The sequence below is a fragment of the Bombus impatiens genome, unplaced genomic scaffold (genome assembly GCF_000188095.3).
Source record: "Bombus impatiens unplaced genomic scaffold, BIMP_2.2 scf_0225, whole genome shotgun sequence".
Taxonomy (NCBI): Eukaryota; Metazoa; Arthropoda; class Insecta; order Hymenoptera; family Apidae; genus Bombus; species Bombus impatiens.
This window is the reverse complement of record NT_176644.1, coordinates 1,765,363-1,791,329: the sequence shown is the minus strand read 5'-3', so window position 1 is coordinate 1,791,329 and position 25,967 is coordinate 1,765,363. Positions and strand designations below refer to the sequence as shown.

At 27.2% G+C, this 25,967-nt stretch overlaps 9 protein-coding genes across 22 annotated transcripts; 4 read left to right on the top strand and 5 right to left on the bottom strand.

Annotated features, from left to right (window-relative positions):
* Window positions 1-498: 498 nt before the first annotated feature.
* On the top strand, window positions 499-5,384 carry LOC100746491 (ubiquitin carboxyl-terminal hydrolase 10-B). The gene is made up of 9 exons (XM_003488333.4): window positions 499-528; window positions 1,122-1,308; window positions 1,394-2,746; window positions 2,827-3,025; window positions 3,149-3,398; window positions 3,479-3,565; window positions 3,647-3,811; window positions 3,886-4,114; window positions 4,195-5,384. The coding sequence occupies exons 1-9, from the start codon at window positions 499-501 to the stop codon at window positions 4,479-4,481; spliced, it is 2,787 nt and encodes a 928-aa protein (XP_003488381.1). The 3' UTR covers window positions 4,482-5,384.
* A 976-nt stretch (window positions 5,385-6,360) lies between these two features.
* On the bottom strand, window positions 6,361-7,453 carry LOC100746373 (uncharacterized protein C16orf52 homolog A). Of its 2 annotated transcripts, none has more exons than XM_033320025.1 (3): window positions 7,081-7,453; window positions 6,719-6,931; window positions 6,361-6,655 (listed from the first exon to the last, which is right to left on the bottom strand). In XM_033320025.1, exons 1-3 carry the CDS (start codon window positions 7,181-7,183, stop codon window positions 6,456-6,458), a joined length of 516 nt encoding a protein of 171 aa, XP_033175916.1. In that variant the 5' UTR covers window positions 7,184-7,453; the 3' UTR covers window positions 6,361-6,455. The 2 variants fall into 2 exon arrangements, with proteins under 2 accessions (XP_033175916.1, XP_003488380.1); XM_003488332.4 differs by having other exon boundaries at window positions 6,361-6,643; window positions 7,081-7,447.
* A 179-nt stretch (window positions 7,454-7,632) lies between these two features.
* On the bottom strand, window positions 7,633-20,636 carry LOC100746255 (lariat debranching enzyme). Its single transcript, XM_012383862.2, has 7 exons — window positions 20,631-20,636; window positions 9,889-10,093; window positions 9,485-9,776; window positions 9,221-9,321; window positions 8,580-9,137; window positions 7,894-8,114; window positions 7,633-7,796 (listed from the first exon to the last, which is right to left on the bottom strand). Exons 2-7 carry the CDS (start codon window positions 10,083-10,085, stop codon window positions 7,714-7,716), a joined length of 1,452 nt encoding a protein of 483 aa, XP_012239285.1. The 5' UTR covers window positions 10,086-10,093; window positions 20,631-20,636; the 3' UTR covers window positions 7,633-7,713.
* On the top strand, window positions 10,196-12,230 carry LOC100741219 (N(6)-adenine-specific DNA methyltransferase METTL4). The gene is made up of 5 exons (XM_003488374.4): window positions 10,196-10,731; window positions 10,813-11,177; window positions 11,500-11,674; window positions 11,761-11,932; window positions 12,010-12,230. The coding sequence occupies exons 1-5, from the start codon at window positions 10,477-10,479 to the stop codon at window positions 12,198-12,200; spliced, it is 1,158 nt and encodes a 385-aa protein (XP_003488422.1). The 5' UTR covers window positions 10,196-10,476; the 3' UTR covers window positions 12,201-12,230.
* LOC100746012 (UDP-glucose 4-epimerase) lies at window positions 12,234-15,259 on the bottom strand. Of its 6 annotated transcripts, none has more exons than XM_024366606.2 (7): window positions 14,928-15,259; window positions 13,586-13,835; window positions 13,391-13,504; window positions 13,133-13,309; window positions 12,848-13,022; window positions 12,472-12,753; window positions 12,234-12,400 (listed from the first exon to the last, which is right to left on the bottom strand). In XM_024366606.2, exons 2-7 carry the CDS (start codon window positions 13,829-13,831, stop codon window positions 12,306-12,308), a joined length of 1,089 nt encoding a protein of 362 aa, XP_024222374.1. In that variant the 5' UTR covers window positions 13,832-13,835; window positions 14,928-15,259; the 3' UTR covers window positions 12,234-12,305. The 6 variants fall into 6 exon arrangements, with proteins under 6 accessions (XP_024222374.1, XP_012239269.1, XP_003488377.1 ...); XM_012383846.3 differs by having other exon boundaries at window positions 12,236-12,400; window positions 12,842-13,022; XM_003488329.4 differs by having other exon boundaries at window positions 12,236-12,400; window positions 12,842-13,022; window positions 13,586-13,832.
* Window positions 15,420-17,265, bottom strand: LOC100745892 (40-kDa huntingtin-associated protein). Its single transcript, XM_012383860.3, has 8 exons — window positions 17,195-17,265; window positions 16,799-16,935; window positions 16,656-16,702; window positions 16,382-16,584; window positions 16,101-16,302; window positions 15,936-16,038; window positions 15,733-15,851; window positions 15,420-15,659 (listed from the first exon to the last, which is right to left on the bottom strand). Exons 2-8 carry the CDS (start codon window positions 16,855-16,857, stop codon window positions 15,490-15,492), a joined length of 903 nt encoding a protein of 300 aa, XP_012239283.1. The 5' UTR covers window positions 16,858-16,935; window positions 17,195-17,265; the 3' UTR covers window positions 15,420-15,489.
* LOC100746135 (glycerophosphodiester phosphodiesterase 1) lies at window positions 17,231-19,655 on the top strand. Of its 7 annotated transcripts, none has more exons than XM_012383858.3 (6): window positions 17,231-17,321; window positions 17,640-18,220; window positions 18,499-18,674; window positions 18,758-18,959; window positions 19,046-19,275; window positions 19,397-19,655. In XM_012383858.3, the coding sequence occupies exons 2-6, from the start codon at window positions 17,885-17,887 to the stop codon at window positions 19,536-19,538; spliced, it is 1,086 nt and encodes a 361-aa protein (XP_012239281.1). In that variant the 5' UTR covers window positions 17,231-17,321; window positions 17,640-17,884; the 3' UTR covers window positions 19,539-19,655. The 7 variants fall into 7 exon arrangements, with proteins under 7 accessions (XP_012239281.1, XP_033175912.1, XP_012239279.1 ...); XM_033320021.1 differs by having other exon boundaries at window positions 17,266-17,354; XM_012383856.3 differs by having other exon boundaries at window positions 17,279-17,398.
* Window positions 20,033-23,930, bottom strand: LOC100745776 (dystrotelin-like). 2 transcript variants are annotated; one of them, XM_024366653.2, is made up of 11 exons: window positions 23,919-23,930; window positions 22,893-23,022; window positions 22,554-22,761; window positions 22,203-22,446; window positions 22,028-22,139; window positions 21,776-21,942; window positions 21,370-21,482; window positions 21,068-21,290; window positions 20,666-20,990; window positions 20,253-20,552; window positions 20,033-20,183 (listed from the first exon to the last, which is right to left on the bottom strand). In XM_024366653.2, exons 1-11 carry the CDS (start codon window positions 23,928-23,930, stop codon window positions 20,062-20,064), a joined length of 1,956 nt encoding a protein of 651 aa, XP_024222421.1. In that variant the 3' UTR covers window positions 20,033-20,061. The 2 variants fall into 2 exon arrangements, with proteins under 2 accessions (XP_024222421.1, XP_012239268.1); XM_012383845.3 differs by lacking the exon at window positions 23,919-23,930 and adding an exon at window positions 23,523-23,821 and having other exon boundaries at window positions 20,062-20,183.
* On the top strand, window positions 23,826-25,930 carry LOC100745653 (serine/threonine-protein kinase RIO1). Its single transcript, XM_024366654.2, has 5 exons — window positions 23,826-23,910; window positions 23,987-25,011; window positions 25,093-25,304; window positions 25,404-25,688; window positions 25,768-25,930. The coding sequence occupies exons 1-5, from the start codon at window positions 23,855-23,857 to the stop codon at window positions 25,867-25,869; spliced, it is 1,680 nt and encodes a 559-aa protein (XP_024222422.2). The 5' UTR covers window positions 23,826-23,854; the 3' UTR covers window positions 25,870-25,930.
* Window positions 25,931-25,967: the final 37 nt, after the last annotated feature.

Here is a 25,967-nt window from a genome sequence, read left to right as displayed (position 1 = left end):
GACTTTATAGAAACAGAACAAACTGAAATAAAGTGAAATTTATAAAATAATGCAAATTTCCAAAGTAACTAGATGTCTTGATTTCTCACGTTGACCAATATAAAAAGGGAAGGAACAAGAAAGCGGGAAAGTCTGTTTCGGTAGATATTCCTGCAAAACACTAGTAATGATAGTGACGAGTGGCGACACCAATCTTGTGAACAAAAGAAATAATAGTGAAGCAACGTGCTTGGGCCATTTTAGCCATATAACTGCCGAAATATGATCATTCTTATTGTGTAATTTGTTAATAGTTTATCATTCGCCTTCCTCATTTTATTGTTGCATAGAAATAATACAAATACTGTGTTTTTGTAATTGAATACACTTTTTATATAATTTCCATACAAATAGAAAACAAAATTACTAATATCAGCGTCGATCCTTTTTGCTGCCGACACAAATCATTGAAGCCTCATGTTTCTCTGCTGGTATTATTTTTAATGTTTTATACGCTATATGGATTTAAGGATGGATATTCGAAATGAGGTATGATATTTATTAATAAAAATTTTGATTACTTAAAACATAGAATTAATGTTATTCTCAATGATTTTTTTATTGTTATGGGATTTGAGGTTAGGTTTATGGTTAGAAGATAAAATTGAAACTATTATTGATCACAAAATTGTAACTAAAGAAATATATCATTTACATAATAGAATGTTGCGATATCGTGTAATTGTAGGAAAGGTATATTTATTATTATACAATATTATATTACTGTTATATTAAGTTATATTAGTTTAAATTAATTATCATTCCTTTATACATATATACATGTATTTTTGTAATATTTTGTAAATTCCTTGAAATTAATGTATATTAATAATTGTTTAATTAACAAAGAGAACAAAATAATTGTGTGTGTGAACTAATTTTAGTAACTGATTATTGATTGACCTGAAATTATTTCTGAATATTATACGTAATTCGTTTTTGTGTAATATAAATAAATTATATGATATGCAATGCTTCGCCATAAACAATATTACATAGATTATTTTAATATATTTTATTTCAATATTATTTCTTGTGATATTAAGATATTAAGTTTTAATTAATATTTTATTTTATTTCAGCTTGATTTCCAATTCTTAGATTTACATGATTTAAATGACAATGATAAGAATCATTTAATAGGTATTTTAAAATCCAATGTCGCTAATGACACCTTGAAATTGCCATGGGACACAGTTGAATCTGGTAATGACATCAATGCTTCTATAACAGAAATTCCACAAGTTCATAATCAATGGTATCATAATGGTAATTCTTTTATTTACTTATTTATTCAGATTGTATATATCTTATATTTATTTGTGTATTATATTGAACTTTGTCATTCATTTAGCAATGCCACCACAACCCTCGTATGCACAACAAATAATGTGTAGTGATTGGCAGGGACCAATTTATCCTGTTCCGACAGATGCTCATATACAGCCATTTATGCCTGCTATGACTTATTCTCATCCTGGATATAATCTTGGAAATGAAATTCATGATGTTAGTTGTAACAGGGAAACTAATAGAAGGAACAATCGAGGAAGAGGAATAAGAAGAGATAATTTCAATCGTGGAATAAATCCTACAAATGAAATGCAATCAGGATATATGGGAGAGCAGGGCCAATTCCATCCACCATTATCTTTTGTTGTTATGTATCCAGATCAAACACAACAGCAACAATTCTCTGGTCATGTTCATTATCCTCCACTAGCTATATATCAGCCAAATATTCATACACATACAAATACACATCCTCATACGCAACCTGCTTATGGATATCCTCCATATCATCATCCTTCAGGAAATATAAGATGTGTTCGACAAGCACCACCTATGCTTTCTCAACCTACCCAAGAATGTACTAAAGTACAAGCTACAAAGTCTCATGAGAAACGAGTACAGAATCTTTACACACCAGTTAAGCAACCTTTTCATCAAGTAACTGAAGAGGATAATTCTTCACAGACCAATATAGTCACTACAGTTATAACTGTAAATAACAGTAAGGTAGAACAATGTACCGATAATGTAGATGAAAATACTGCCAATAGGAAAAATTCAAACACAAATGGGAAAGTACCACCAGTTAATGTTAAAATAGAGCATAACATTGTATCTACTGTAAATGAAAAATGCAATGGAGCAGAAAAGAATGATGTACCATGCGTGAATATTAATAGCAGTATTGAAGTGAAACAAAATGGAGAAACTGATAAAGAATATAAGAATGAAACTGTTTCTAGTATTAAAACTACTGTTGTTAAAACATTATCAAAACCAATTTGTAAAAGTGAAAATGAAGCACATAAGGAAGATATTTCTAGGAAAAATGGGCAAGATGAAATTATTATTAAAACCCCAAGCAACTCTTCTAATGCAGCAAATACTCCAATAATTGTACCTGCTACACCATCCCCAGCTTCATCTAGCATATCTTGGGCTAGTATTTTAAAAAAAGGAAGTGCAGAAGCACAACAAAATCTGTCAAATTACAAACCAACAGCGCGTATTAATCCTCTGTCAATCACAGAGAATAATATAACATCACAAGTTTCAACGGAGAAAGATCAACCTAGCAGTACAATACTATTTACAAATGAAAATATTTCATCTAATATACGAAATGAAAGTAAAAATTCTCAAGCAGAATCATTACAGAATCATTATAATGATCCTATTGCCTTTCGTATGGGTGGTAAATATTGCTCAAATTTATTTATTTTAAATATTTTCTGATCTAAATACATCTAATATATCTTTAATTTCTTCTTCTAGAATTCTTATTAAGTTATCAGATGGATAAGCAAACTGTGAGTTTATTACCTAGAGGATTAACAAACCGTAGTAATTATTGTTATATTAATAGTATATTACAAGCTTTGCTTGCTTGTCCACCTTTTTACAATCTTTTAATGGCACTACCACATTCTAAAAGTTCCAATAAAATGTCTTCCACTCCACTTATTGATAATATGTAAGTGAAAATGAAATTTATTAGGATATCTAATGTAAATGTAATATTTCTGTACATTAAATTTAGCGCATATTATGTCATTTCGATAATGTTTCCTAAAATGTTTAATTATTTTTTATGCAGGATCAAATTTGTACATGAGTTTACACCTTTATCAGATGGTGCTCGACTAGCCAGGAAAGATCGAGCAAATAAACGAGGGGAAGATTCAATAGTAGATATACAAAGTGGAGTGGCCTTTGAACCATTTTACGTATATACAATGTTAAAAAATACGTCAGCTGCGGGCGTATTTTCTGTGGAAGGGCGGCAAGAAGACGCAGAAGAATTTCTCTCGTGCCTTCTGAATGGTATCAATGACGAAATGCTTGAAGTATGTATGATCTTAATTAACATTCGTCTTAATGTGAATTTTGATAGCATAATATGGATAATATTATTTCTTTATTCCAGCTTATAAAACTAGTAAATAACGATCAAAACGTAACAAATAATATTGAAAATAATATAAGTTATAACAATGGAGAAGAAGAATGGAAGGTAAAATACAACATACTTCAACTAAATAATTTAACAATTAATTATCGAAGAAAGGTATTAATACCAAGATTTGGTTTGTAGGTTATGGGTCCAAAGAATAAAGGATCTATTACACGGTGTACCGAATTTGGAAGAACACCATTATCCGATATATTTCGTGGGCAATTGAGATCTAGAGTATCACGAGCAGGAGAACAGCCGACAGACAATGTTCAACCCTTCTTTACGTTACAACTTGATATTGAAGTACTAATACTCATAAAGAAATCCAATATAATATTGCAATACAATAATATATTAATACAATGTTTTACTTTTAGAAAGCAGAATCCGTGAAAGGTGCTCTCGAAATTCTTGTTGGGAAAGATCAGTTGGAAGGGATGACATGCAGCAAAACAAAACAACAGATAGAAGCTTGGAAGCAAGTTACTTTAGAAGAATTACCTGTCATTCTTATATTACATCTAAAATGGTTTGACTACAAACTCGATGGTTGCTCAAAAATTGTGAAAAGTGTGGAATTTCCAATTGATTTAAAGTTGGATAGCAGTTAGTAGACAATTTATTAATTCTTTTCATTAAATTTATAAAATTCAAATCAATTAAATTATCAAATTCATCTGTTACAGAATTCCTCTCGCCAAATGCTATAAAGAAACTAAATCCTAAGCAAAAGCATTATAAACTGTTTGCTGTTACTTACCATGATGGCAAAGAGGCAACAAAAGGTCATTATGTTACAGATGCTTTCCACGTGGGATATGGTGGATGGGTCAGGTATGATGATAGTTCATTAAAAGGTGTTTCTGAAAGTAATGTATTAAAACCTACACCTCCAAGAGTTCCATATTTATTATATTATCGACGATGTGACACTATTGGGAATAACCAGTCAAATAGTGGTAAAGCGCGTTAAAGCAAAAAGCATTAATTATGAATATAAATAAATCTATATTCTGAGCCTAAAGAGGCAACTTGAAAGAATAGATTTTACAGGTTTGTGGTTCTTGTTGATATTTGTATCTAAGTACAGAGAATGTTTATTAACCAATATCATAAAAAAATAGAAAAGTATTTCTTTTCAATATGCTGTACTTCCATGAAACATTTGTACTAAGAATGTTGTTACAAGTTTTATGCATAGTTTTCTTGGTACGCGAAATAAATAATAGTTGAAGTTGAAGTTAAAGAAGAGTTTTGATTTTGGCATTCATAGTTCTATTGAAGTTAATAAGCGCTTACACATTACATTTTATCAAAATATTAAATGTCATGATCTCTTGTACATATCTTTCATACTCTGATTATGAATATACAATGTATAAGAAAAGGATATACATAATAATCTTGTAGAAAAGAAGGCAAAAATAGAGAAAGGTTTTTCTACTTTAATGACAAAATTTCTATGAAATGCAAATTTTATATATGTCTGAAGAAAGATACATCTTATGCCTTAAGTTATTTTTGTATATAACCTTCCTGCGCCCTTATAATATTCCAACCTGCCAATTATTTTTAGCATATATTAGTTTGATAGCTATTCTATAATTTAAAAAAAAAATAATTAAATAACTATTCAAAATACATATGTATTTCGTGATAATACTTCTTTATGCCATATTATTAAAATAAATATTTGGAAAAAGTAAAAAATAGAGATTTTGAACAAAACAAAATAATTGGTAAGATGGAATACTAACGTTATCAGTGAAGAAGATTGTATAAACATGAAATTTGTGTACAAAACTACCTTGTATGTGTCAAACTTGTGTCTTTAATTACAGTTCTTTAAAAAAAAAAAAAAAAAAACAAAACAAAACAAAAAAAAAGAAATACAAATATATTCATGTATTGCCATTTTATACATGTTAATACATGTAACAGAATACATTTTTTATTTTTTGTAATAAGTTTAGTGAATGAATTAATTTAATGACTACAAATTTGGTTGTATTCGTATCGTTATTATAAAAATACTCTAACAATTTCAAGATACTTATCAGTGAAATATGTTAAAAGTATAAAAATTACTGTATACTTAATTGATTTTATATAGGTAATGTGTTAAATGTTTTGTTTTGCTTTGGGCTAGTGTGTGTACGGTTTTACTCTCCTGTTTCACATCATTCTTCGCAAGTCTTTTTTAATTCTTTCTAGTTTATAAATATATTGATATTCATATATGAATATAATCTGTTGATAAAGCAACAAAATTCCCATTGCAAAACATCTTATTTAAATTCTATTTCTCACATAATGTAGATAAGAAATACTTTTAGTAAAATAATACTTCCTACGAAGATGTAAAAATATATATATATATATATATTTATATTTATATATATATATATATTAAAATGTATATTTAAGATTTATAAAAATTAATAAAAATATGTATATATGTTATCAAAACTTGATTATCATTTACTAAAAGATATTTTTTATTTCAAATATTGACACTTGATTACACATATTATAATTACTTTTTTTTATCATAGCACTGTGACATTTAAAATTCGTGAAAAAATTACAACCATATAATATATTTTAATAAATAAAGAGTACAAAAGATTGTTTAATACTTATTAATTAATAAACTTACTATTAATTACTTATTTCTAATAGTTCTCAGTTCTCATATAATATTTCAGTTATATATAATATTTGGTTGTATATAATAACAGATCTTTTCATTCTAGTTATATAATAACAAATATTTATTCTAATTATTTATATTCTATCTTTATTCTAATTATAAATAAGACCCTTAATATTTAACAGTTTTGTTGCATCTCATAATATATCATGTAGCTTTAAATCCTACAGAATATGCAATAGCTACGAACAATATCATACAGATATAAAAAATATATTGAGGAAATGATATATGCTAAAAATGTGGGAGACAAACTTTACCAGCAAATAATTCTGAAATTACTGTTATCCACAAAGCTAAAACAAAAAGTATATAAGAAATGCCAACTTGATGTGAATTTGGTAACTGATATGGTTGTCCACCAATCTCATCAATGTGAAAACCCATTGGAAATATAACAGCTGCTAAGCAAAACAGCACCACTAAAATAAAATCTTATATTTTTTATGTAAAAAATTCATTTTTAAAAGGTAATTAACATTATTAATTGCACTTACTAGCTGTAAATCCTACCCATCTTGCATAGGAAATAACATTACGATCCCAATGAGAAGTAGCTAATAATATTATAGTGGCTGTTATTAAAATGCAACCAACAAAAATACAAATAAGAGCCATAAACCATTCTGGTTCCAAATTTGAACTGTAACAAACTGGAGGTCTATTATATAAAGTCATACATGACCACATTAGTCCTAGTCTTGTATCTCCTAAAAAAATTTTAGTTTGTGAAAAGAACTTATACTTAAATACATATATATTACATTATATAAGTAATAAAATTTATTACATTATACCATTAAAACCATGTAATTACTAAGAAATAAATAAAAGAAAAATATAATTTCTAATCACTCACCACCAACATCAGTAATAATCCAATCAGGCATAGCCAGACTGACAATTGCAAATATATCGGCAGCAAAAAATAATGTTCCCGAAATAATTGTTAACTTATCCATTTTGTATTAATAATAATTAAATAATTTTACTTTAAGTTACTAAAAATAGTTAGTATCATTGATGTCAAAACGTTATTTTCTAATAATTGGGACAAAAGTAATTTTATTTCGAGGTTTGTTTTACTATGCTATTGATGTCACTTCGTTCGGAAGTACACAGTTTTCTAACCTAAACACTTGTGACATGTAATACACACTTAATAGTACATATACATATGTACCTATGTGTATGTATGTGTGTGTATATATATATATAAAAGTAAGTACATATCTTATATTATTAAAATAATATAAAAGAGGTACAAAAAAAATACGAACAGTGAATTAATGTATATTTATTAAATAACAAAATTAATATAATTAATATATATTATTTTTACACAAGTAAAAACACGATTTTTTGCAAAAAATAAAATACATAATCATGTACCCATTTTTATTACATAATTTATTAAAATTTTCCTATACAACATTGTGTCTCATGAAATTAAAATATTCCAAATTTAACTATAAAATACCTTAATTTCCAGTTAAAGTGTATTCGAATATATAGAATAATTTCGACGTTTAAATTTCTTACAATTTGGTTCAATCTGTATGAAATGATTATCACCTGCAAAATAAATAATGTGTCTTACTACATAAAGAATGGTGAAGACATTAGATAGTAATACATCACATACATAATTAGATAGTAATACATCACTCACCATCACCTGTACAATCATGATTTACTGCTGATGATAAATTGTTAAGACTTTCATTTGTTGTATCCTTACTGCTACTTATTTCTGATTCTTGCTCTTCATTATTGCTTTTTGGAGATAAATTTAATGGCGATGTCGGATTAAATGAGTCACTAGCTAATTTTCCATCAAATGTAGAACTTAAGACATTATCTTCATCAAAGGAAATAGAAATTTCGTGGGAGCTAGATATATGTTTTCATTATTAATGATTCGTTTGATTTCAATTTTTGGCGGAATGTATCTTTCAGGAGATATTTCAAATCGCTAAAGCCGAAAATGAAGATCATTTATCGCGGAAATGAACAGCTTTAAAGATTCATGCTTATTATATTTGACCGACAAAGATCTTAATTATAAAAGTCCGTCTAATCTGTTGCCTTACGACGACCAGAAAATAAATAATAATCCAGACCTAATTCAATACTCACGATTCAAATGTATACAGAGAAATAAATTTTAAAAAAGATCACGTTAAAAACCACGAATTCGTCACACAAAAAAAAGCTGAGCACAATTTTCTATGCTTCACTTTCGCGAAAAACGATCCCCATTTTCGGCTTCAACAACCTTAAAAAGTGTCATTCCAGCCGAATAATTGCAGTCTAGATACTATAGTAAAGCCTTGAGAGTTCTTTTATATTACTTACTTTTGTATTAATAGTAGTAAAACAGATGGATCGTCAATACCCAAAGTATCACAAAATTGGGTTGTTTGACTATTTAGTATCAATTGTGGTGATACCACTGACACATCTGTACAATCAGGATTATATGATTTTACAGTTTGTGTAAAATTCAATGGAATTTCTAAATCACAGTTAAATTTTTTTAAAACCATTGCTTTCTCTTCTACGGTTGGTGTAAATACCCATCTAGTATTACCATATTGACCAGGCATATAGTGAATTCCACTTTTGACACTTAATAAATGATTTGTTAAATATAATATTGTTAACCACTCTAAGTCATAATGTAATTTCAGTGGTAAATCTGAATTATGTTTAATTTCAAGTACTTGAAGAAATTTTCTTTTTGGGAGACATTTATCTAGAGCTAGAAATTTAGTTACTCTTGTTCCTCCTTTTTCATTAACAAGAGCTGCAAATTTACAGTGTAAGTGAGCAGAAAACCAATAGCTTGGATAATGATGTTCCAAAAGTTCCATACTTGGTGGACTACCAAGCACATTATTCTTGATATCATTTCTACAATAAAACAATAATATATTGCAAACACTCATATATTCAAAAATTGATATATTTTACATAAGTGGCTTTTATTATCTTACTTGAAAAAAGGTTTTTCTTTTAATAAAACATTTTCATTTCCATATTTAGTTATGCCTGATGGCCAATCATGTGACAAGAAAATATCAATATTACCAGTAAGCTGTAAATGATACAAATCATAAACAAAATGAATAATAATGAACATAGAACAATAATAAATAACAAAATAAAAAATAATATGATTAACAAAAAAGTTATTCTTATGTTACTTTTATAAAATCTATGTCCAAAATATGAAAAAGTAGGTATTATCAATGTATTACCTGTTTTAATCTAAATATCTCTAAATTTCTGATATGATATACACTTCTTATCGTGTTTTCAGTATATGGTGGTTTTTCATGATGTCCCTGCATCCAATGTTGACTTTTATATATACCTGATAATCCTGCAATTCTAATACCACCTATTGTTATTACACTGGCATATCCTAAATAATAAATATTAGGAGCCACCCAACCACCATACGGTAGTTCTTGAAGATAATTGGAAGCTTCATGATTTCCCCCAATAAATATTGTTAACACAGGAGCAACTTTCTCACCAGAATAATATCTACAAAATTTTTAAGGTTCTTAAGGGCTTCTTAAATAACATGACAGATAAAAAGATAATTCAATTTATCTAACCATTTCACTTTTAATAACATATTGGGTTGGCAACTCACTTATAAAAGGTACGCATGTCTTTATATTTATCAGATATTGCCATACATTTTAAATCACTCAAATTTCTTGTTGCTTGGAAATCTCCACAACAAATAAGTAAATCTATTTTTTTCCCATTAACTTTTTCTATTTCTTGGATAGTCTCGTAAATAATATCCAATTCGCCGTGTGCACAACCTTCTACAGCAATTCTCATCTTTCTTTCTAAATATCCTTCATTCAATTCTTATTATATATTATATATATTTCTTATATATTATGATAGTTCTCAATGTGCTAAATGACACATTCATATATTTCTCATTTAATTATATAATTAAAATTGATAAAAGATTTCAAAGCATTGAAATAAGCAGATAGAGTAATCATGTAATCTAATCTAACCTATGTAGACATTTTTGTATTTCAACATCCATGGTACGATAGTATCATGAAGTTTGTTTAAACATAAAGTACATAAGACATAGAATCGAAATACATACATTGAATGGTTGCTGCTTATACGTAAGAAAATAAGAAAATTAGAACCAATAAATTGAAGATATATAGTTATGTTTAATGCGTAGTGTGGTGCATTTATATCAATTATGAGTTTAATTTTTTCTACTGAAGAAGGATGGATAATATCTCATTTAAAATTTCTTAATAATATTTATACAAACGTAAAAAATAATAACACACCGTGTAAACTAATTTTTGATGAAATTTTATTTGAAATAAATTCTCAATACTTACGACAAAATCAAACAACTCAATCTGAACAACAAGAAGGAATTTCATTACAAAGTAAAAGTAGAAAAAGAAAGCGATCAAAACTTTTGCCAGACGCAGATTTAAAAGAAGTATGTAATAAAAAACAAGGAGTTTAGTAGTTTAATCATTAAACAAAATAGTTATAGTCATTATAATAATCTATTTTGTAGATAAATTATATCAAGAAAACATTTAGCAAAATAATTTCAATTGTAAAAACAGAGGGATTAATTTCTACTAATATATTATCTGATAATAATGAAGCAGCACGGTTGGCATCACAAAAATTTTATCAGGATACATTTTGCAATGAAGAGGAAAATTTTTATGGGTGCAATGATATGGATATAGCTATTACGTCAGAATTAAAGGAGAAGAGATATGTTTTCCCTCAAAAATGCAAATTTTATTGCTATGATGTAAGAGACATTGCAAACAAGCTGGGCCTAAACAACCAATATGATTTTATATTGTTGGATCCTCCTTGGTGGAACAAGTCTATAAGAAGGAAAAAAAACAAATATTCAGAAGCTAGGTGATCTTGTATGGTTCAATATAAGCCATTATAAAAGAAAGCTCTCTGAACAATTTAATGAGAACAAGTACTTTGATAATAGTATAAGTTTTTCTTGTTCTCAATTTTGTGAGCATATGGGTAAATAAGATTTTAGATGCAACTTATCATCATAAAAAGAAACTCATGTTGAATAGTACTGATGATAGATTTTATTTTTGTTATATTAATCAATTGTATTTTTTATAAGTAAAAATATTTTAATTCTTAATAGCAATTTGCTGCAAAAACAATATTTTATATAATGTGCAAATTATGTCTTATATTTTTCTTTGTTAAACAGCTATAAAATGATGTACAATGAAGAGTTGGCTAAGATACCAATTGGCAAATTATTATGTTCAAATGGGCTTGTAGCAATATGGTGTACTAATGCTCCAAGTCATCTACATAGCATCTTTAATGACATATTTCCATCATGGGGAGTTACATACAGAGCAAAATGGTATTGGGTTAAAGTAAGTACATAATGTAGCCAAATTTTACAAATTATTAAAAGTGTCAGTTATATTATAAATTACGCTTCACTCCACTTATATTTTAGATTACTCAAGGAGGAAATACAATATGTAATTTTAATTCTGCTCCTGGTAAGCAACCTTATGAATTACTAGTTCTGGGATCTGTAGTAAATGGAAATGAAATAAACATTCCTAGTGGTAAACTACTAATAAGTGTACCAAGTGCTGTACATTCCCATAAACCACCACTTACAGGTAAAAATTATATGTCAATAACAATTTATGTTGAAAAAATTAATGAAGGTAGATAAAAATATTATTTTAAATTATAGAAGTTATGAGAGAATATCTTCCAAATGAACCAAAGTGTTTAGAAATATTTGCTAGATACTTACTTCCTAAATGGACAAGTTGGGGTCTTGAAGTATTGAAGTTTCAACACTTATCGTTATATACAATGATAGAAGAAACAAAAGAAACTCAAAACAACACTAACACAGCTGTAAATAAATTGATTAATTAGTATTAAATTAGAAAAGAAAAGATATTTCAATACTATTGTTTTCTTTATTGCACTTATTTTATTATCATAAATTAGTCATGCTTTAATAACAATGAAGTAACGGTATTATAAAGTGCCATTTACATGCTCGCTAATACCATTTTTTACTGAATTACGATAACCATGTGGATTCATTGTTTGCCACCTCCAGAAATCCTCACCTATATCAAAAAATACTTAGAAAGAAATCTTATTTAATATGAAAATATAGTGGAAATGTTATTTCACTTACACATCCGTTCGACATTAAATTTAGTCCTCCATTCTAATTCTTTTTCTGCTAAATCTGTATTGGCATACATAGAAACAATATCACCCTCTCTTCTGTCTTTTATAACATATGGCACTGTTGTTCCTGTGACATTCTCAAAAATTTTAATCAATTCAAGTACAGATACACCTTTACCAGTACCTAAATTATAAATTTTTAGCCTCAAATGTCGCTTGTGTAAAGCATTTAAAGCTGCTACATGACCAGCAGCTAAATCCATAACGTGAATATAATCACGTATACCTATAAAATATATATTTTCGAAATTTTTTACTTTAAACAATATATGCCTTTAATGTTGCATAAGAGAAAATAAAATATTTATTTGTACCTGTACCATCTTTTGTAGGGTAATCACCACCAAAAATGATGAGTTCAGGTTTATGTCTTAAAGCTACTTGTGCTATATAAGGCATTAAATTTGTAAATGACTTTGTAGGATCTTCTCCAATCAAACCACTTTGATGAGCACCTACTGGGTTAAAGTATCTTAGAGAAATGATATTCCAATTCTGTTAAATAAAAATCAAAATTTTATATATATTTTGCTCAAAATTTTGATTGCTAATAAAATTTTAAATAGATTAATTTTTCTGATATTTTCGAATTATTTAAAATGCACCTTTTCAGCTCTCGATATATCTTTAAGCATTTCTTCAATAAAGTATTTTGTTCTACCATATACATTTGTAATATTTCCCGTTGGGTGTTCTTCCGTAATTGGAAGGACGTTTGGTTCTCCGTACACGGTACAAGAACTGCTAAACACTAATTGGAAACACCCAGCAGCTTTCATTACCTTGTAAAAAGATTAAGTTTATTCCTTTTTTATGATGTGAAGAACATTACGCACATAAAGACTTACTCAATTACATTTTACCTCTAACAAATTGATGGCACCGATAATATTATTCCGATAATAATGAAGTGGAATTTGCATTGATTCACCAACCGCCTTTATTGCCGCAAAATGAATTACACAATCTATTTTGTGCTAAAATTTAAGATATAACATGATTTTAAAAATATTATAAAAATATTTAAGGTAATTCTTTTCTTAAGTTATATTTTGTACCTTTTTAAAAACTGTTTCAAGTTTGTCACGATCGATGAGATCGCAATTGTAAAATGTAACTTTCTTCCCTGTAATTTGTTCCACTCTTTTAAGAGCTGCGGATTCACCGCTACTTTCAGTAACGCTATTAGCAAAATTATCTATTGCAACCACATCATATCCACTCTCCAAAAGTTCGACAATACAGTGACTTCCTATGTAACCAGCTCCTCCGGTTACGAAAATAGTTCTCCAATCTTTGGCCATGCTGCTATTAAAAAATCATTATAAAAATAATACAGTATATGTTTTCTTAAACATCTTACAATAACTCTATAAAAATTATTATGCTTAAATCTGTAAGTTATTAATTGTGTTAAAAAATTTCAAACTGGTTCAAACTGAACCATTATGCGTAATTATGATCTTTTTCTACAATCACGTAATAATATCTGTATTCAATTTAAGTATTTTCATTTTATATATTTCATAAACTAGATTTATGCAAACGAAAGTGGTAAATATATATATGTACATGTTGATAGTTTGTAATGCTAGGCGAAGTACATACACAACGTTTCGGGCATTCAACTGTATCGAACTGAGTTCAAGGTCATTAAAATATATGATAAATTACTACAATGACACAATTACAATGATATATATATATATAATTAGCATCAAATTGTAAATATTAATTCAATTAACATAAAATTGAAAATAATTAATTTGTTTCATCTGCTTTTATTAAATTGAACATATTTGACTCAGAATAAATATTTCATTTACCATATCTAAAAGATACTTTATAAAATATGAAAAAAAGCAAAAAATTTATTCTAAAAAGAATAAAAAGGTATTAGTTTTGTTAATCACTGGGTAAAGATAGTAAATATTCAGAATTCAACTGTTGAATTTAACGGTACTGTATAGAATCAGACGCTTCCAACACATTACATTAACATTACATTAATTTACACAATAGAAATACGGATAAAGAAAATTCGATTCTGTATTATTATTTTTTACATACATAAATGAAATATAAAAATAAGAAATATCCTTAAAAATATCATTTTCGTATATGAAATTTAAGCATAATGAACACACGAGAAGAACTTCTTTTTTTATATTTAGTTTATAATATTAATAATTACATAAAATGTTTATTCTGCAATGTATTATGTGTACAAAATATATAACATTTTCTTTTACCTTATATTATAGATCAAGATATAAAAATTGTATAAAGTATATGTTTCGAACTAATATTCAAATATAAAAAATAAATACTTTTATCAAATTAAAAACGAGATAAAGGTATATAAAGGTACACTGTAATTTTAAAAATATTAATTATTACCTCAGTAAAGTAAAATTATAAATAATGAATACGTCAAACCAATATAGAAAGATCTGTGGACACGCCGCGTAATCACTGACTCTACCTTGACGACTTGCCTCCTCTTCGGATATAAGAAAGTAGAGTTTAGTATGTTCGTGGAACGCGAGACATCCCCTCTTTTACAATACTATCGTACGAATTATCGTACATATACAGAAATATGCACACTACACAATTCGACCCTCTGAAGTCCTTGCTTTCAGCAACAAGTTCTTCCTTTCACACAGATACTGCTCACCTATTCACCTACCTCCTTTACGAGAATGGGGGGAATGATGGGTCATATACAAGCTACACAGTTACTGCTTACATCATCAGACAATTTTTAACAGATTGATTCATTAAAATATAACGTAATTAGGTAACAATAGTTTTCATCGTGAATATTTCAATGAAATTAAATTTTTGGAAGGGATTACTTAAATAAAAATAACTATAAAATTAAATAAAAAATGTCATTTACAAATTTAATAAATTCCTTAATCATTCATATACATATATGAAATGTAACAATATCCATTTATTGTATTGTTAAAACTTGGATTAACTTATGTAATAACTCCTTTTGTTCAGCATTTAAATAAGTCCACAATTCGCCTTCTAGTTCCAACAATGCTTGATAATCATGTGACTGACATGCTAATACTAATGATTGTAACAATAATAATTCGTCTTCACACATATTAAAATCTGTAATTTATTTTTTATTAGTCAGCTTGTAGTTATTTAAATGATTGAAAAAGGAGGATATTAGAATACTTGCCATTATTTGTACTTTCTTCTACCCATGCATATTTTTCCAACACCTGTGCTAGAGAAGGTGCTAGTCTTTGTGGTGATGGTTGAAGTATAAGTAATAAAAGCACTCTAGTTACCTCACACCTATGTATTAATACAATTACTAAATAATGAATTCATTATTTTGCAAACATTCCAAAATATATTATTTCAAATTGTATCTAATACCTGTGTAATATAACACTATAATTGCCTCTTGCACCAGCATTAATATAACTCTCAACAAATTCAACAAAATCATTTAGAATTTGTAAAGCAGATACATAATCACCTGATCAAATATTTGGTATTTAATTGTTATAGCTGATTATAATTGTTTTAATAAATATTTACCTTGTTTAATATGATATGATACTAATGTATTAATAGCTTTTATAGTTGGAAAAATATCAATAGCTTTACGTAATTGTTGTATACCAGCTGGAGTAGAACCTAAGGCTAATGCTAGCTCTAGTGCTAATCCAGCTGACATGGTATTGAATCCTGGTTGATTATGGCAACGTGCTAAAGCATGACCAAAACAACTTATTGATGCCTAACATAAAAAATTGTAACTTTAATATTTAATACACTTATACTGCTAATTGTTAATTTAAGTTGCAAAACTAATAAACCTGTGTATTTTCCTGTCCTATAGAAGGGCATCCTATATCCTTGTCTTTCTTATCAGCCACAAGAAATTCTCGACCAGCTTTTATTAAATAATTTAATTCGGAAAAGATATTCTCTAGTGTTTCTTGACATCTGGCAGCATCTAATAAACATAAACCTGCGTATTGCCATAACTCCTTTTGTTCACATTCAATTGCTAATGTCCCTAAATAATAATGTAAAATATTAATAAAATTATCATCCTTTTACACATCATAAAATTTCCATGTAACATACCAAATTGATCACTTGCTTCAGCAACATTTGGTTTTCTTAAAAACCGTCTAAAATTAAATTATTAATAATTATAATAATGATTTTATTATAGGAAAGACTAGATCATTCTATAAAAGTAATAATGTGGATAACAAAATACTTACTTCCTAAGTTTGTTAGATATATTATGATACTTTGTTAAAAAGTCTAATGAATCTCCCATTATTTTTCTTTGATTTAAATGTACTGTTTTCCTGATTAACTTTTATTTGTACATTCTTTGTTTATTTATATACTTACTCTAAACAATAAACATCTCTTTTTATACACAATAATTTTTCGATATATGATACTAAATGTAAAATATTATATTAAGTAACTAAATTGCTTCCATTTCATTCAATATTACCTGGTATTACTTAATCATATCTTTATTTTCCGAATTAAATAATATGTAATTAATAATTTTATATGTATTAATTGTAAATCAAATTATATAAAATATTAAATTAATTTTGCTATTATAAATGTACTTGTTTAGTCATCCTATGTGTACATATTTTATTAATTGGTTGTAGATGTAGTTTGTAGTGAACCTTGGTTTAGATGGTGACGATCGACGGTGTAGTAGATACATACTTGCATATAGTGAACCATTAGTAGCGCCAATGCGTGACTATATGTTACGTACGCATTTATGTATTTTTATTATACAAAAAAGTTAATATTGTTTGATAAGTACCTTTCACATAAACTTAATTTTGGTATTATGACAATATTTATAATTAATTACAATTCAAATTAAATTTTGCGTTACTTAGAAATGTATAACAAGACGAACTTAGTAATTGTCAACAACGTTTACCGTAATTACATTATAAAGTACAATAAAATTGATAGAATATAATTATAATTAACAGTTTCTAAACAATCAAATAGTATTTGGTATTTAAGATTTAATTACGTTTAAGATACATGTCATTAAAGAAATGTTTAATGTTTCAGGGGCATAAAGATATTAAATTATATATCTGTTCAACATTGATACTGTAATGTAAACAAACGTTATCAGACATAGCTATATATATTAAGAAGTTTAGAGAGTGTCGACAAGAATGTGCAAAATTACATTTCCAAGTAATAAAGTGTGCTATACAGCAATATCATAGTTGAAGTTTTTGTATGCGTAGAGTTAATAACTCACATTTTCTTTTAAAAAACGTTAACAAGACTAAAGGTTTCTCTAAAGGATGCATGGAATTATTGAACTAATTTTGAACAGTGCTTTATTATGGATATCTTTACAAGTTACTTGGAGTATCTTGATAAATGTTTTTTATAACTTTTGCATACCATGGATTGTTTGGGGTTCTCTCATTATCGCAGTTGGACTAAAAATAGCCAGGATTCCACCACCAAATTTAAACATTGTGCAAGAAGTGCTTGGTGTAAATCCTCTTTCATTGAAAAAAGATAATACCATGTCCAAAGATCATGGTAATGGAGAACAATATTGCATGCGAGTGGTGGCTCATCGTGGTGGAGGATATGATTTTCCTGAGAACAGCTTAACAGCCTTTCGTAATGTAAAATCTTATATATAATAATGGTTTTTGTTTTTCATTAGACAATTGTTCCAGTAAAAGATAACAAATTCATTTGTTTTTTATTAACTACTTTGAAATATTAGATACCTTATAACAAAAACAATTTTATATACTATTTTATGATGTAAACATGAATACTAATATAGTAGTTACTAACAAAAAATTTATTACTTTAGTGAAAACAATACATTTTTTAGTTTATCTTTTATAAATTAAATTATATATAAGACATTGATCAGTTGTAAAATATTTTATAGAGCAAAGAAAGAGGGTGTACTGCTGTTGAACTTGATTTATGTCTTACAAAAGATAATGTGCCCATAATATTTCATGATTTAACAATTGATAGAGTTACTGGAAAAACTGGTAATGTTAAGGATATGACTTGGGATCAATTAAAACAATTAGATATTGCTCATAATCATCCACTTAAGTAAATAAAACATTATATATTCTTCTATTACAAAAATGTTATTAAAATTATATTTAAATGCAATTTCTTTTTATGTATTACAGAGATAAATTTATTGAAGGTGAAAAAATTCCATTACTTTGTGAGGCTATAGAAACATGTTTATCAAACGAACAAAGAATAATTATTGATATAAAAGAATCAAGAATGGAGATTGTGCAAGTAATTTTAGATACATATAAAAAGTATCCAAAGTTGTATCAAAGAGCAATTGTATCCAGTTTTAATCCTATTATTGTATATATGGTAAAAACATATGTTAAAAAGAATAATAATATTAAAATGACTGTTATTGATCATGGGTATGTCAAATAATAACTTTGTTATTACAGATTAGAAGAAAGGAGCCTCGAATTGTAGCAGGTCTTGCATGGAGACCACATTATTTTTCAAGAGTGTCATATTCAGGTTCAGATGGTCCAGGTCCAACAAAATATAACAATCCATTTAAACATATAGCAGTTTGCTTATTCGACCATATTTATGCATGGATGTTCCACTGTTTTATATATTATATCGTGGGTGTATCTACTCTATTATTGCATAAAGATGTACTGAATCAGTATGTATTTAGATATTCAGTTCCAAACATCATATTAAGTAATTATGTGTAGTTATTGTAGAAAACACAATATTCTACTCATATTCATATATATATATATATACATATATATCTATTTTAGGTATATTATAAGAAAATGGTATAATCGTGATATTCGTATAATGGCATGGACGGTGAACCTACCATCAGAGAAATTACATTTTTCCCGGCTATTTAAAGTTACATATTTGACAGATACATTGTTAGGTGAAAAAGATATGTAATAATATATCATATATTCTATATGTCCTAAATGAGCATATTTTATACTACTGACATATTATCACTACATTAAATAATAATCTAGTCTATTCATCAAAATGATGAATCTTATTTATATCTTTTTTGTAAGAAAATTAATGTTTATTTTGTTAAGTAAATTAGGAAAAAGAAAAAAATAAACGAAATTTTCTGAGAAAAGTTTTTATTAGTCAACATACTACTCTTTTGACATATATATTTATTTTGTATGCTTGTCTCACACTTTTAAAATTTACATTTAAAGTAGACTTAAAAAGATGTATATCATAATATTTAAAAACTGAGGATTCACACATTTTTAATTTTTGTAAAAAGTTACTTTAATGTTGCCGTAATTGTACATTATTTTTACATATTACATTTACACTACATATTTTATTATAATTAACCACCTTATAATTACTTAATAATTATGGACGGAAATATATATTGTGTAATTATTTACGATGAAATTTCGGAGAATAATAATTGTAATTAATAAATTTACTACACAATAGTAGTAAGCTTACTTTTGCGGGATTCCATACCTTGAATAAGTCCCGTTAATAAATCTTCCATTTCTGTGGTAGCACGTTTCAATTTGCAATTGTCACTAGCAACATAGGAATCTAAAGCAAACATTTATGTAAAAATATTGATATAAAGTAGTATGTATTATTTATAGTATAGTAATTTACCGTCAAGTAAACGATCGTCTGTAACCATATTCTGTAATCTATCTAGTATGTCATTTAGATCGCCTTGAATATTTTGCAAACTACTATGTTGTGAATGTTTATCAGGTCTTTGTAAAGATGATGGTGTATTATCTCTGTGAATACCTATAAGAGAATCAGATATTGGTAAAGACGATTCATTTTCAGTGTTAGTTGTCATAGTCTTCATTGGATATTTTTCTTCTTTACTATCTGAATTGTTAGAACCCAACCATTGAGAAAAACCACTATCGGATGGGTTCATTTCTAATTTTTTTGTACCTAATAATGAGAAATTAAATTAAATATACATAAATAAATAAAGTTGCAAATCATTTAGTGTTCTATAAGATATTTCACTTTTCGAAATATGATAAAACAATAATACAACATACCTCCGATCCATGTACTTAATTCTATTTGAGTAGGTTCCAATACATTACTGAATCCTAAGCTTGTAGATGCTTCTACAGAATCAATAATAACATCGTGATTTTGTTTATTGATATAATCTCCAGTTGGATTAAAATCATTTGGTTGTAATATATCTGTATCATTCACATTTGAAATTTGTTCTACATTTTCTTGTCGAATAATTGGACTCAATTCAAAATTTATAGGCAAAGGTGTTAATCTTGATGGAAGAGGCGGAACCATTGGTGTACTTTGCATATAATTAATTACTCGAGGCATACAAATTCTATCAGTAAACAAACATTTCTGTAAAAAATTAAAGAAACATTCGTGTTATTTCATTAGATCTCAATAGTAATATCATTTATTAAATGACAATATACTTTTAATAGCTTTAGACGTTGTAATTGCGATTCGATTGTAACTCTATGACGCTGAAGTCTTTCCGCCTTAGTGCCCTGTATATCAAGTAGCTCAATTTGTAATTGTTTATTTTCTTCTTCCAAATGAGTAATTATACTTTGTAGTTCTTTTTGGGGATCATTTAAAACTCGTCTTTTCATTGTACTTCTTACTGATTCACAATCCGTATGTGTTATTTCATTACTATAACAGATATTTAAAAAGAAAGATATGGAATTTATAAAATATATTTATATATAATAATATTGTCTCAGACTACAACCTTAAATGTGGGATTTGATCATCAATATTTAACTCGATGGATCTAGCAGGACATAATCTTAATTTGTTTCTTATTAATTCAATAACTAATTTTGTTAATTCTCGATTAGAAGTCTGAAAAAACATTGTGCATGACATTTTATACGAAGATAATTAAATATATTAACATAATCAGAGATTTGAGACTTTTATAGCCTAATATCATACAATTTTTAAAATAAAGACTTCTGTATATAAGCTGTATTTTTATAAAAGACATGTTTCAACGTTTTACTAAGATTGCAACATCAGTGTATTTGACCTCTGATGAAGCTAGGTGTAATGCTGGCAAAACATTGAAACATATCTTCATATTGAAACATGAAGAAATAACTCATAACAGAAGGCTTGAATTTTATAAATTGTACCTTGGTACAAAATTCACGAACTGGATGCTTCAATTTATGCTTTCCAGATATTTTGTCATATAAGAAACAGTGTTGACATTGATGATATGTTGCACATTTTAGACATGTATAACGTGGTCCCTGGATTGGAGTTGTTTTACAATATGAGCATCTAACATTATGTATGACTGAAATAAAGAACAATATCTATTATGTCCATTTCATTTTCCTAAAATATATCATTAAATATTTTAAAATATAAAATGTGCATACTCTTTTCTGCAGACTTTATGCGATTAAATGTTGTTATCCAAACAAACAAGGGAGGTTCTTGCATAATCCACGTTGCAAACTCTGATTCAGTAACTCCAAGACATCCTTGAGACTATTATAAAATATTATAAGTTATGTACAGCTCAAATGTATTCAAAACATTATTCAATTATACCTTTGAAAAACACTTATCAATATGCGATTGAATATTTTGAGGTCCATATGCTGCACTTTCTCCAAGCATTTCCGTAATTTTACAAATATTCATCAACAATGTATGTAAGCTAGCTTTGGATAAGCATGCATTATGATCAGCTAATTGTTGATATAGATATCCATATTTCTCTTGTAGTTTCCCAGAACTAATTAGTATTAAAGCAACTTTCACAGAAAATACAGAAACAGTCCTAGCACATTGTCTATAATATTTATAATATTTATGGTAGTAAAACATTATTTATTATTTCAATTCTAATTAGCAAATTTAGATAGTAATATATTGATAGTAATATATAGAATAACATACTTGTCATATGTAGTTAAAATATAATTCAATGCCAGTTTTGTTACAAGATCAATATCAAAATTGGTATTATTTTCTTTGCATGCTGCGAAATAAATATCAGAAAGAACATCTTCAATTTCACTTGGGTCTAAATTTACACAATTTTCTGTAATTGAAAGTCTGTGGCGTTCAAAGACTCCAGCAATTAATTCTAGTTGAACATACTGCACTATAAAAGATATATATATCTTTGAATATAATTGAATATAAATATAACAAAAAAATAATTACTCTAGTAGTGTGAAACTAATCTAAATATAATAAGCACTCAATAGGGGAATATATTTATATTAAACTTACTATTAAGTTCTTTATGTAAAATTTGCATCTTTGCTGCAGTTCTATAAGATGTATAACGGATAACATTACATTGCTCTATAGATTGTATAATATTTTGCATCTTTAAATATTTAAAATAGTAACAGATTACCTATAAGAAGAAAAAATAAATTATTATAAAATTTTAGATTTTACTAATACTAAAACTTATATCATAAAACAATTAGTTGATGTTTCATATATCTTTACGATTATTAAAGATTATGTCAATAATTAATGAAAATATGGAATTATTATAGTTTTTTACCACTAGAATAATATTTTTAATGACAACAGTCATACTACGAAATATTTTTATAAACAAGTATGAGTTTATAAAATCTGAAAAAATTATTATATCATTTATGATACTACAAATTTTAAACAAAATTATAATTTATAAATTTTAATATCATAACATATTCAATTACTAAAAGCAGTAAAAGATATAATGATACTTTATTTATATTTTAAAAATTTGATATCTCAGAAACATGAGAACTTTTAATATTTGATTATATTGCATTATAAGTATCTTTATTGCGTTATATTGTTCAATTATTACGATAAATACAGTCATTCTTAAATAAAAAGTTATAATTAATGTCTTACTTCCTTTCATCCCTCGCAACTTTATAATTTAAATAATGGTACATGTAAACAAAATATTCTCACAAATTAATCATGAATAATAAAGACTATAGAGAGCATAGTTTTAAAAATAGCTGATTTAAAGCACCTGGACTAAACCTAACTGAATTTGTGTTAGTAATTTCTTCTGCTACCACTTATATTATTTTAAATGCTCCTTAATATTAGTAACCTATGTTGTGTATGTAACCTATCTTATGTCAAATTGTACAAAAACGTAATCATCGTATTCTATTTGTTACATATTTGCTGTCCTTTAAAATAAAGTAAGTATAAAGAAATAAAATTTTACCATGCATAAATATACTCAAGAGAATGAATTTAGTAACATTTATAAAATCGAGACAAAGTACTTACAGAATATATCATTTGATTATATTCTCTGTAGTAACTTATGTAAAATATCGATCTTAATTTTGTTACAGTTCGGAAATGTGTGAAGGTCAGCCGTTATTTAATTGTCAATTATCCAAAGGTATGCACGAATTGCATATTTCAAACAGTGAAAAAGAAGAAGATAATGAAAACTATAATGATGATTTAGAAAGTAATGATTTCATTTGGGACAGAAATCAAAGTAAAGCTGGTTCAAAAAATATTACCAAAAATATTCAGACACAACGTATTAATGCACAAAATGTTTCCAATAAGATTACAAATTATCAACCATCAGATAAATTATTTCGTCGCTATGCTAATAAAATTAACATTGAAAGATATGAAGGCCCAACTTTACCAGGACATGCAACAAATCTTCTTATGGAAAATGATAAACGCGCAGAAAAAGATAGATTTAGAACCAAAGACAAACACGATCGCGCAACTGTTGAACAAGTTTTAGATCCTCGTACAAGAATGATATTGTTCAAACTTTTAAATCGGGGTATAATTGCTGAAATTAATGGATGTATTTCAACTGGGAAGGAAGCTAATGTTTATCATGCAACATCAAAAACAGGAGTAGAAGTTGCAATAAAAATATATAAAACATCAATTTTGCAATTTAAAGATAGAGACAAATACGTTACAGGAGAATTTCGTTTTCGTCATGGATATTGTCGTCATAATCCGCGAAAGATGGTGCGGACATGGGCAGAGAAAGAAATTAGAAATTTAACTCGTCTTCGCCAGGGAGAAGTAAATGCTCCAAAACCAATTTTACTATGTAGTCATGTTCTATTAATGGGCTTCATAGGTACTAATGGTTGGCCATCACCAAAATTGAAAGATGTTGTTCTCACTGCTTCTAAACCAAGGAAATTATACAGAGAATGTGTTGAAACAATGTGGAGATTATATAATAAATGCAAACTTGTTCATGCTGATTTAAGTGAATATAATATGTTATATCATGATGGATCTATTGTAATAATAGATGTGTCACAAGCAGTTGAGCATGATCATCCTATGGCACTTGAGTTTCTTAGAAAAGATTGTACAAATATCACTGGTAGGTGAGAATGAGAACTTCTTATAATGATATTACTGAGATGTTTTATAAAAATTTTGAAATAAATTAATATTTTTGTAGAATTTTTTAAGAAGAACGATGTAGGTGTGATGCCTGTAAAAACATTATTTGACTTTATAACAGATCCAACAATAACTGAAGAAAATATGGATAAGTATTTAGACGCAATATCAGAACAAATGACACAACAGGAAGAACAAGATGATGATCCTAAACAACAAATAGAAGAACAAGTGTTTAAGCAAGCTTATATTCCTCAAAATCTAAGTCAGGTAATATATTGTAGGAACATAAATATATAGTTATTTACATATATATTTAGGTATATGTATATCAAATTGTAGGTATATGTATTTTAATGTAATGTTTAGGTAATTGATATTGAACGTGATATCAATCTTGCTAAATCTGGAAAAGAGGATTTGATATATAAAACTCTTGTTGGTTTAAAATCAGACTTATCCAAACCTATTAACACTCCTGAAATTCTTAGTAAAGATTTAAAGAAAACAAATAACATGGAAGAGAAAGATGATTTATCTGGAGATATTGATGATTCTGAAAATGAAATTAGTGAAGAAGAAGATGTAATGGAAAACGAAATAAAATTTGTTAACTCGGCTCGACCTCGGCATGAGAGTCCAGACAGTAAAAAGGTAATACAATTGTCTTTTATAATATATTTACATGTGGTTATATGAAACATAATATATAATGATATATATTTGATTAAAGGCACGGAAAAAGGCAGTAAAAGAACAGCAAGCTGAAAAGAGAAAAACTAAAATAAAAAAACATATAAAAAAGAGGAAAGAAAAAGTCTTAAAAAAAAAATAATAGTTAAAGTATTACTGGAAAACATTTTAAGAAATTCAAAATACGAAGACATAACATGAAAGTAAACATTAATTTCTTACATATTTACCTTCAAAAAT

What these genes read in the sequence shown, in the direction of transcription:
- LOC100745892 (XM_012383860.3), bottom strand. Translation starts at nt 16,857, where the DNA reads ATGGGAGATTCATTAGACTTTTTAACAAAGTATCATAATATATCTAAC. An exon ending in TGAAGCAAGTGATCAATTTG is followed by an intron (nt 16,585 to 16,655) that starts GTATGTTACATG and finishes ATTATTATTTAG; the next exon opens with GGACATTAGCAATTGAATGT. An exon ending in ATCATATCATATTAAACAAG is followed by an intron (nt 16,039 to 16,100) that starts GTAAATATTTAT and finishes ATATTTGATCAG; the next exon opens with GTGATTATGTATCTGCTTTA.
- LOC100746255 (XM_012383862.2), bottom strand. Translation starts at nt 10,085, where the DNA reads ATGAGAATTGCTGTAGAAGGTTGTGCACACGGCGAATTGGATATTATT. An exon ending in AGATATTTAGATTAAAACAG is followed by an intron (nt 9,322 to 9,484) that starts GTAATACATTGA and finishes TATCATTTACAG; the next exon opens with CTTACTGGTAATATTGATAT. An exon ending in AAAGAAAAACCTTTTTTCAA is followed by an intron (nt 9,138 to 9,220) that starts GTAAGATAATAA and finishes GTTTTATTGTAG; the next exon opens with AAATGATATCAAGAATAATG.
- LOC100741219 (XM_003488374.4), top strand. Translation starts at nt 10,477, where the DNA reads ATGAGTTTAATTTTTTCTACTGAAGAAGGATGGATAATATCTCATTTA. An exon ending in CAGACGCAGATTTAAAAGAA is followed by an intron (nt 10,732 to 10,812) that starts GTATGTAATAAA and finishes TCTATTTTGTAG; the next exon opens with ATAAATTATATCAAGAAAAC. An exon ending in AACAAATATTCAGAAGCTAG is followed by an intron (nt 11,178 to 11,499) that starts GTGATCTTGTAT and finishes TTTGTTAAACAG; the next exon opens with CTATAAAATGATGTACAATG.
- LOC100745776 (XM_024366653.2), bottom strand. An exon ending in GATCAAATCCCACATTTAAG is followed by an intron (nt 21,291 to 21,369) that starts GTTGTAGTCTGA and finishes TATCTGTTATAG; the next exon opens with TAATGAAATAACACATACGG. An exon ending in ATTAAGTACATGGATCGGAG is followed by an intron (nt 20,553 to 20,665) that starts GTATGTTGTATT and finishes TCTCATTATTAG; the next exon opens with GTACAAAAAAATTAGAAATG.
- LOC100746491 (XM_003488333.4), top strand. Translation starts at nt 499, where the DNA reads ATGGATTTAAGGATGGATATTCGAAATGAG. An exon ending in GGATGGATATTCGAAATGAG is followed by an intron (nt 529 to 1,121) that starts GTATGATATTTA and finishes ATTTTATTTCAG; the next exon opens with CTTGATTTCCAATTCTTAGA. An exon ending in TGATTTAAAGTTGGATAGCA is followed by an intron (nt 4,115 to 4,194) that starts GTTAGTAGACAA and finishes CATCTGTTACAG; the next exon opens with AATTCCTCTCGCCAAATGCT.
- LOC100745653 (XM_024366654.2), top strand. Translation starts at nt 23,855, where the DNA reads ATGCATAAATATACTCAAGAGAATGAATTTAGTAACATTTATAAAATC. An exon ending in AGATTGTACAAATATCACTG is followed by an intron (nt 25,012 to 25,092) that starts GTAGGTGAGAAT and finishes ATATTTTTGTAG; the next exon opens with AATTTTTTAAGAAGAACGAT. An exon ending in TTCCTCAAAATCTAAGTCAG is followed by an intron (nt 25,305 to 25,403) that starts GTAATATATTGT and finishes TGTAATGTTTAG; the next exon opens with GTAATTGATATTGAACGTGA.
- LOC100746135 (XM_012383858.3), top strand. Translation starts at nt 17,885, where the DNA reads ATGCATGGAATTATTGAACTAATTTTGAACAGTGCTTTATTATGGATA. An exon ending in GCTCATAATCATCCACTTAA is followed by an intron (nt 18,675 to 18,757) that starts GTAAATAAAACA and finishes TATGTATTACAG; the next exon opens with AGATAAATTTATTGAAGGTG. An exon ending in CATAAAGATGTACTGAATCA is followed by an intron (nt 19,276 to 19,396) that starts GTATGTATTTAG and finishes TATCTATTTTAG; the next exon opens with GTATATTATAAGAAAATGGT.
- LOC100746373 (XM_033320025.1), bottom strand. Translation starts at nt 7,183, where the DNA reads ATGGATAAGTTAACAATTATTTCGGGAACATTATTTTTTGCTGCCGAT. An exon ending in GATTATTACTGATGTTGGTG is followed by an intron (nt 6,932 to 7,080) that starts GTGAGTGATTAG and finishes AAATTTTTTTAG; the next exon opens with GAGATACAAGACTAGGACTA. An exon ending in ATGGGTAGGATTTACAGCTA is followed by an intron (nt 6,656 to 6,718) that starts GTAAGTGCAATT and finishes AAAAAATATAAG; the next exon opens with ATTTTATTTTAGTGGTGCTG.
- LOC100746012 (XM_012383846.3), bottom strand. Translation starts at nt 13,831, where the DNA reads ATGGCCAAAGATTGGAGAACTATTTTCGTAACCGGAGGAGCTGGTTAC. An exon ending in ATATATCGAGAGCTGAAAAG is followed by an intron (nt 13,023 to 13,132) that starts GTGCATTTTAAA and finishes TTTATTTAACAG; the next exon opens with AATTGGAATATCATTTCTCT. An exon ending in ATTTAATGTCGAACGGATGT is followed by an intron (nt 12,401 to 12,471) that starts GTAAGTGAAATA and finishes TTTTTGATATAG; the next exon opens with GTGAGGATTTCTGGAGGTGG.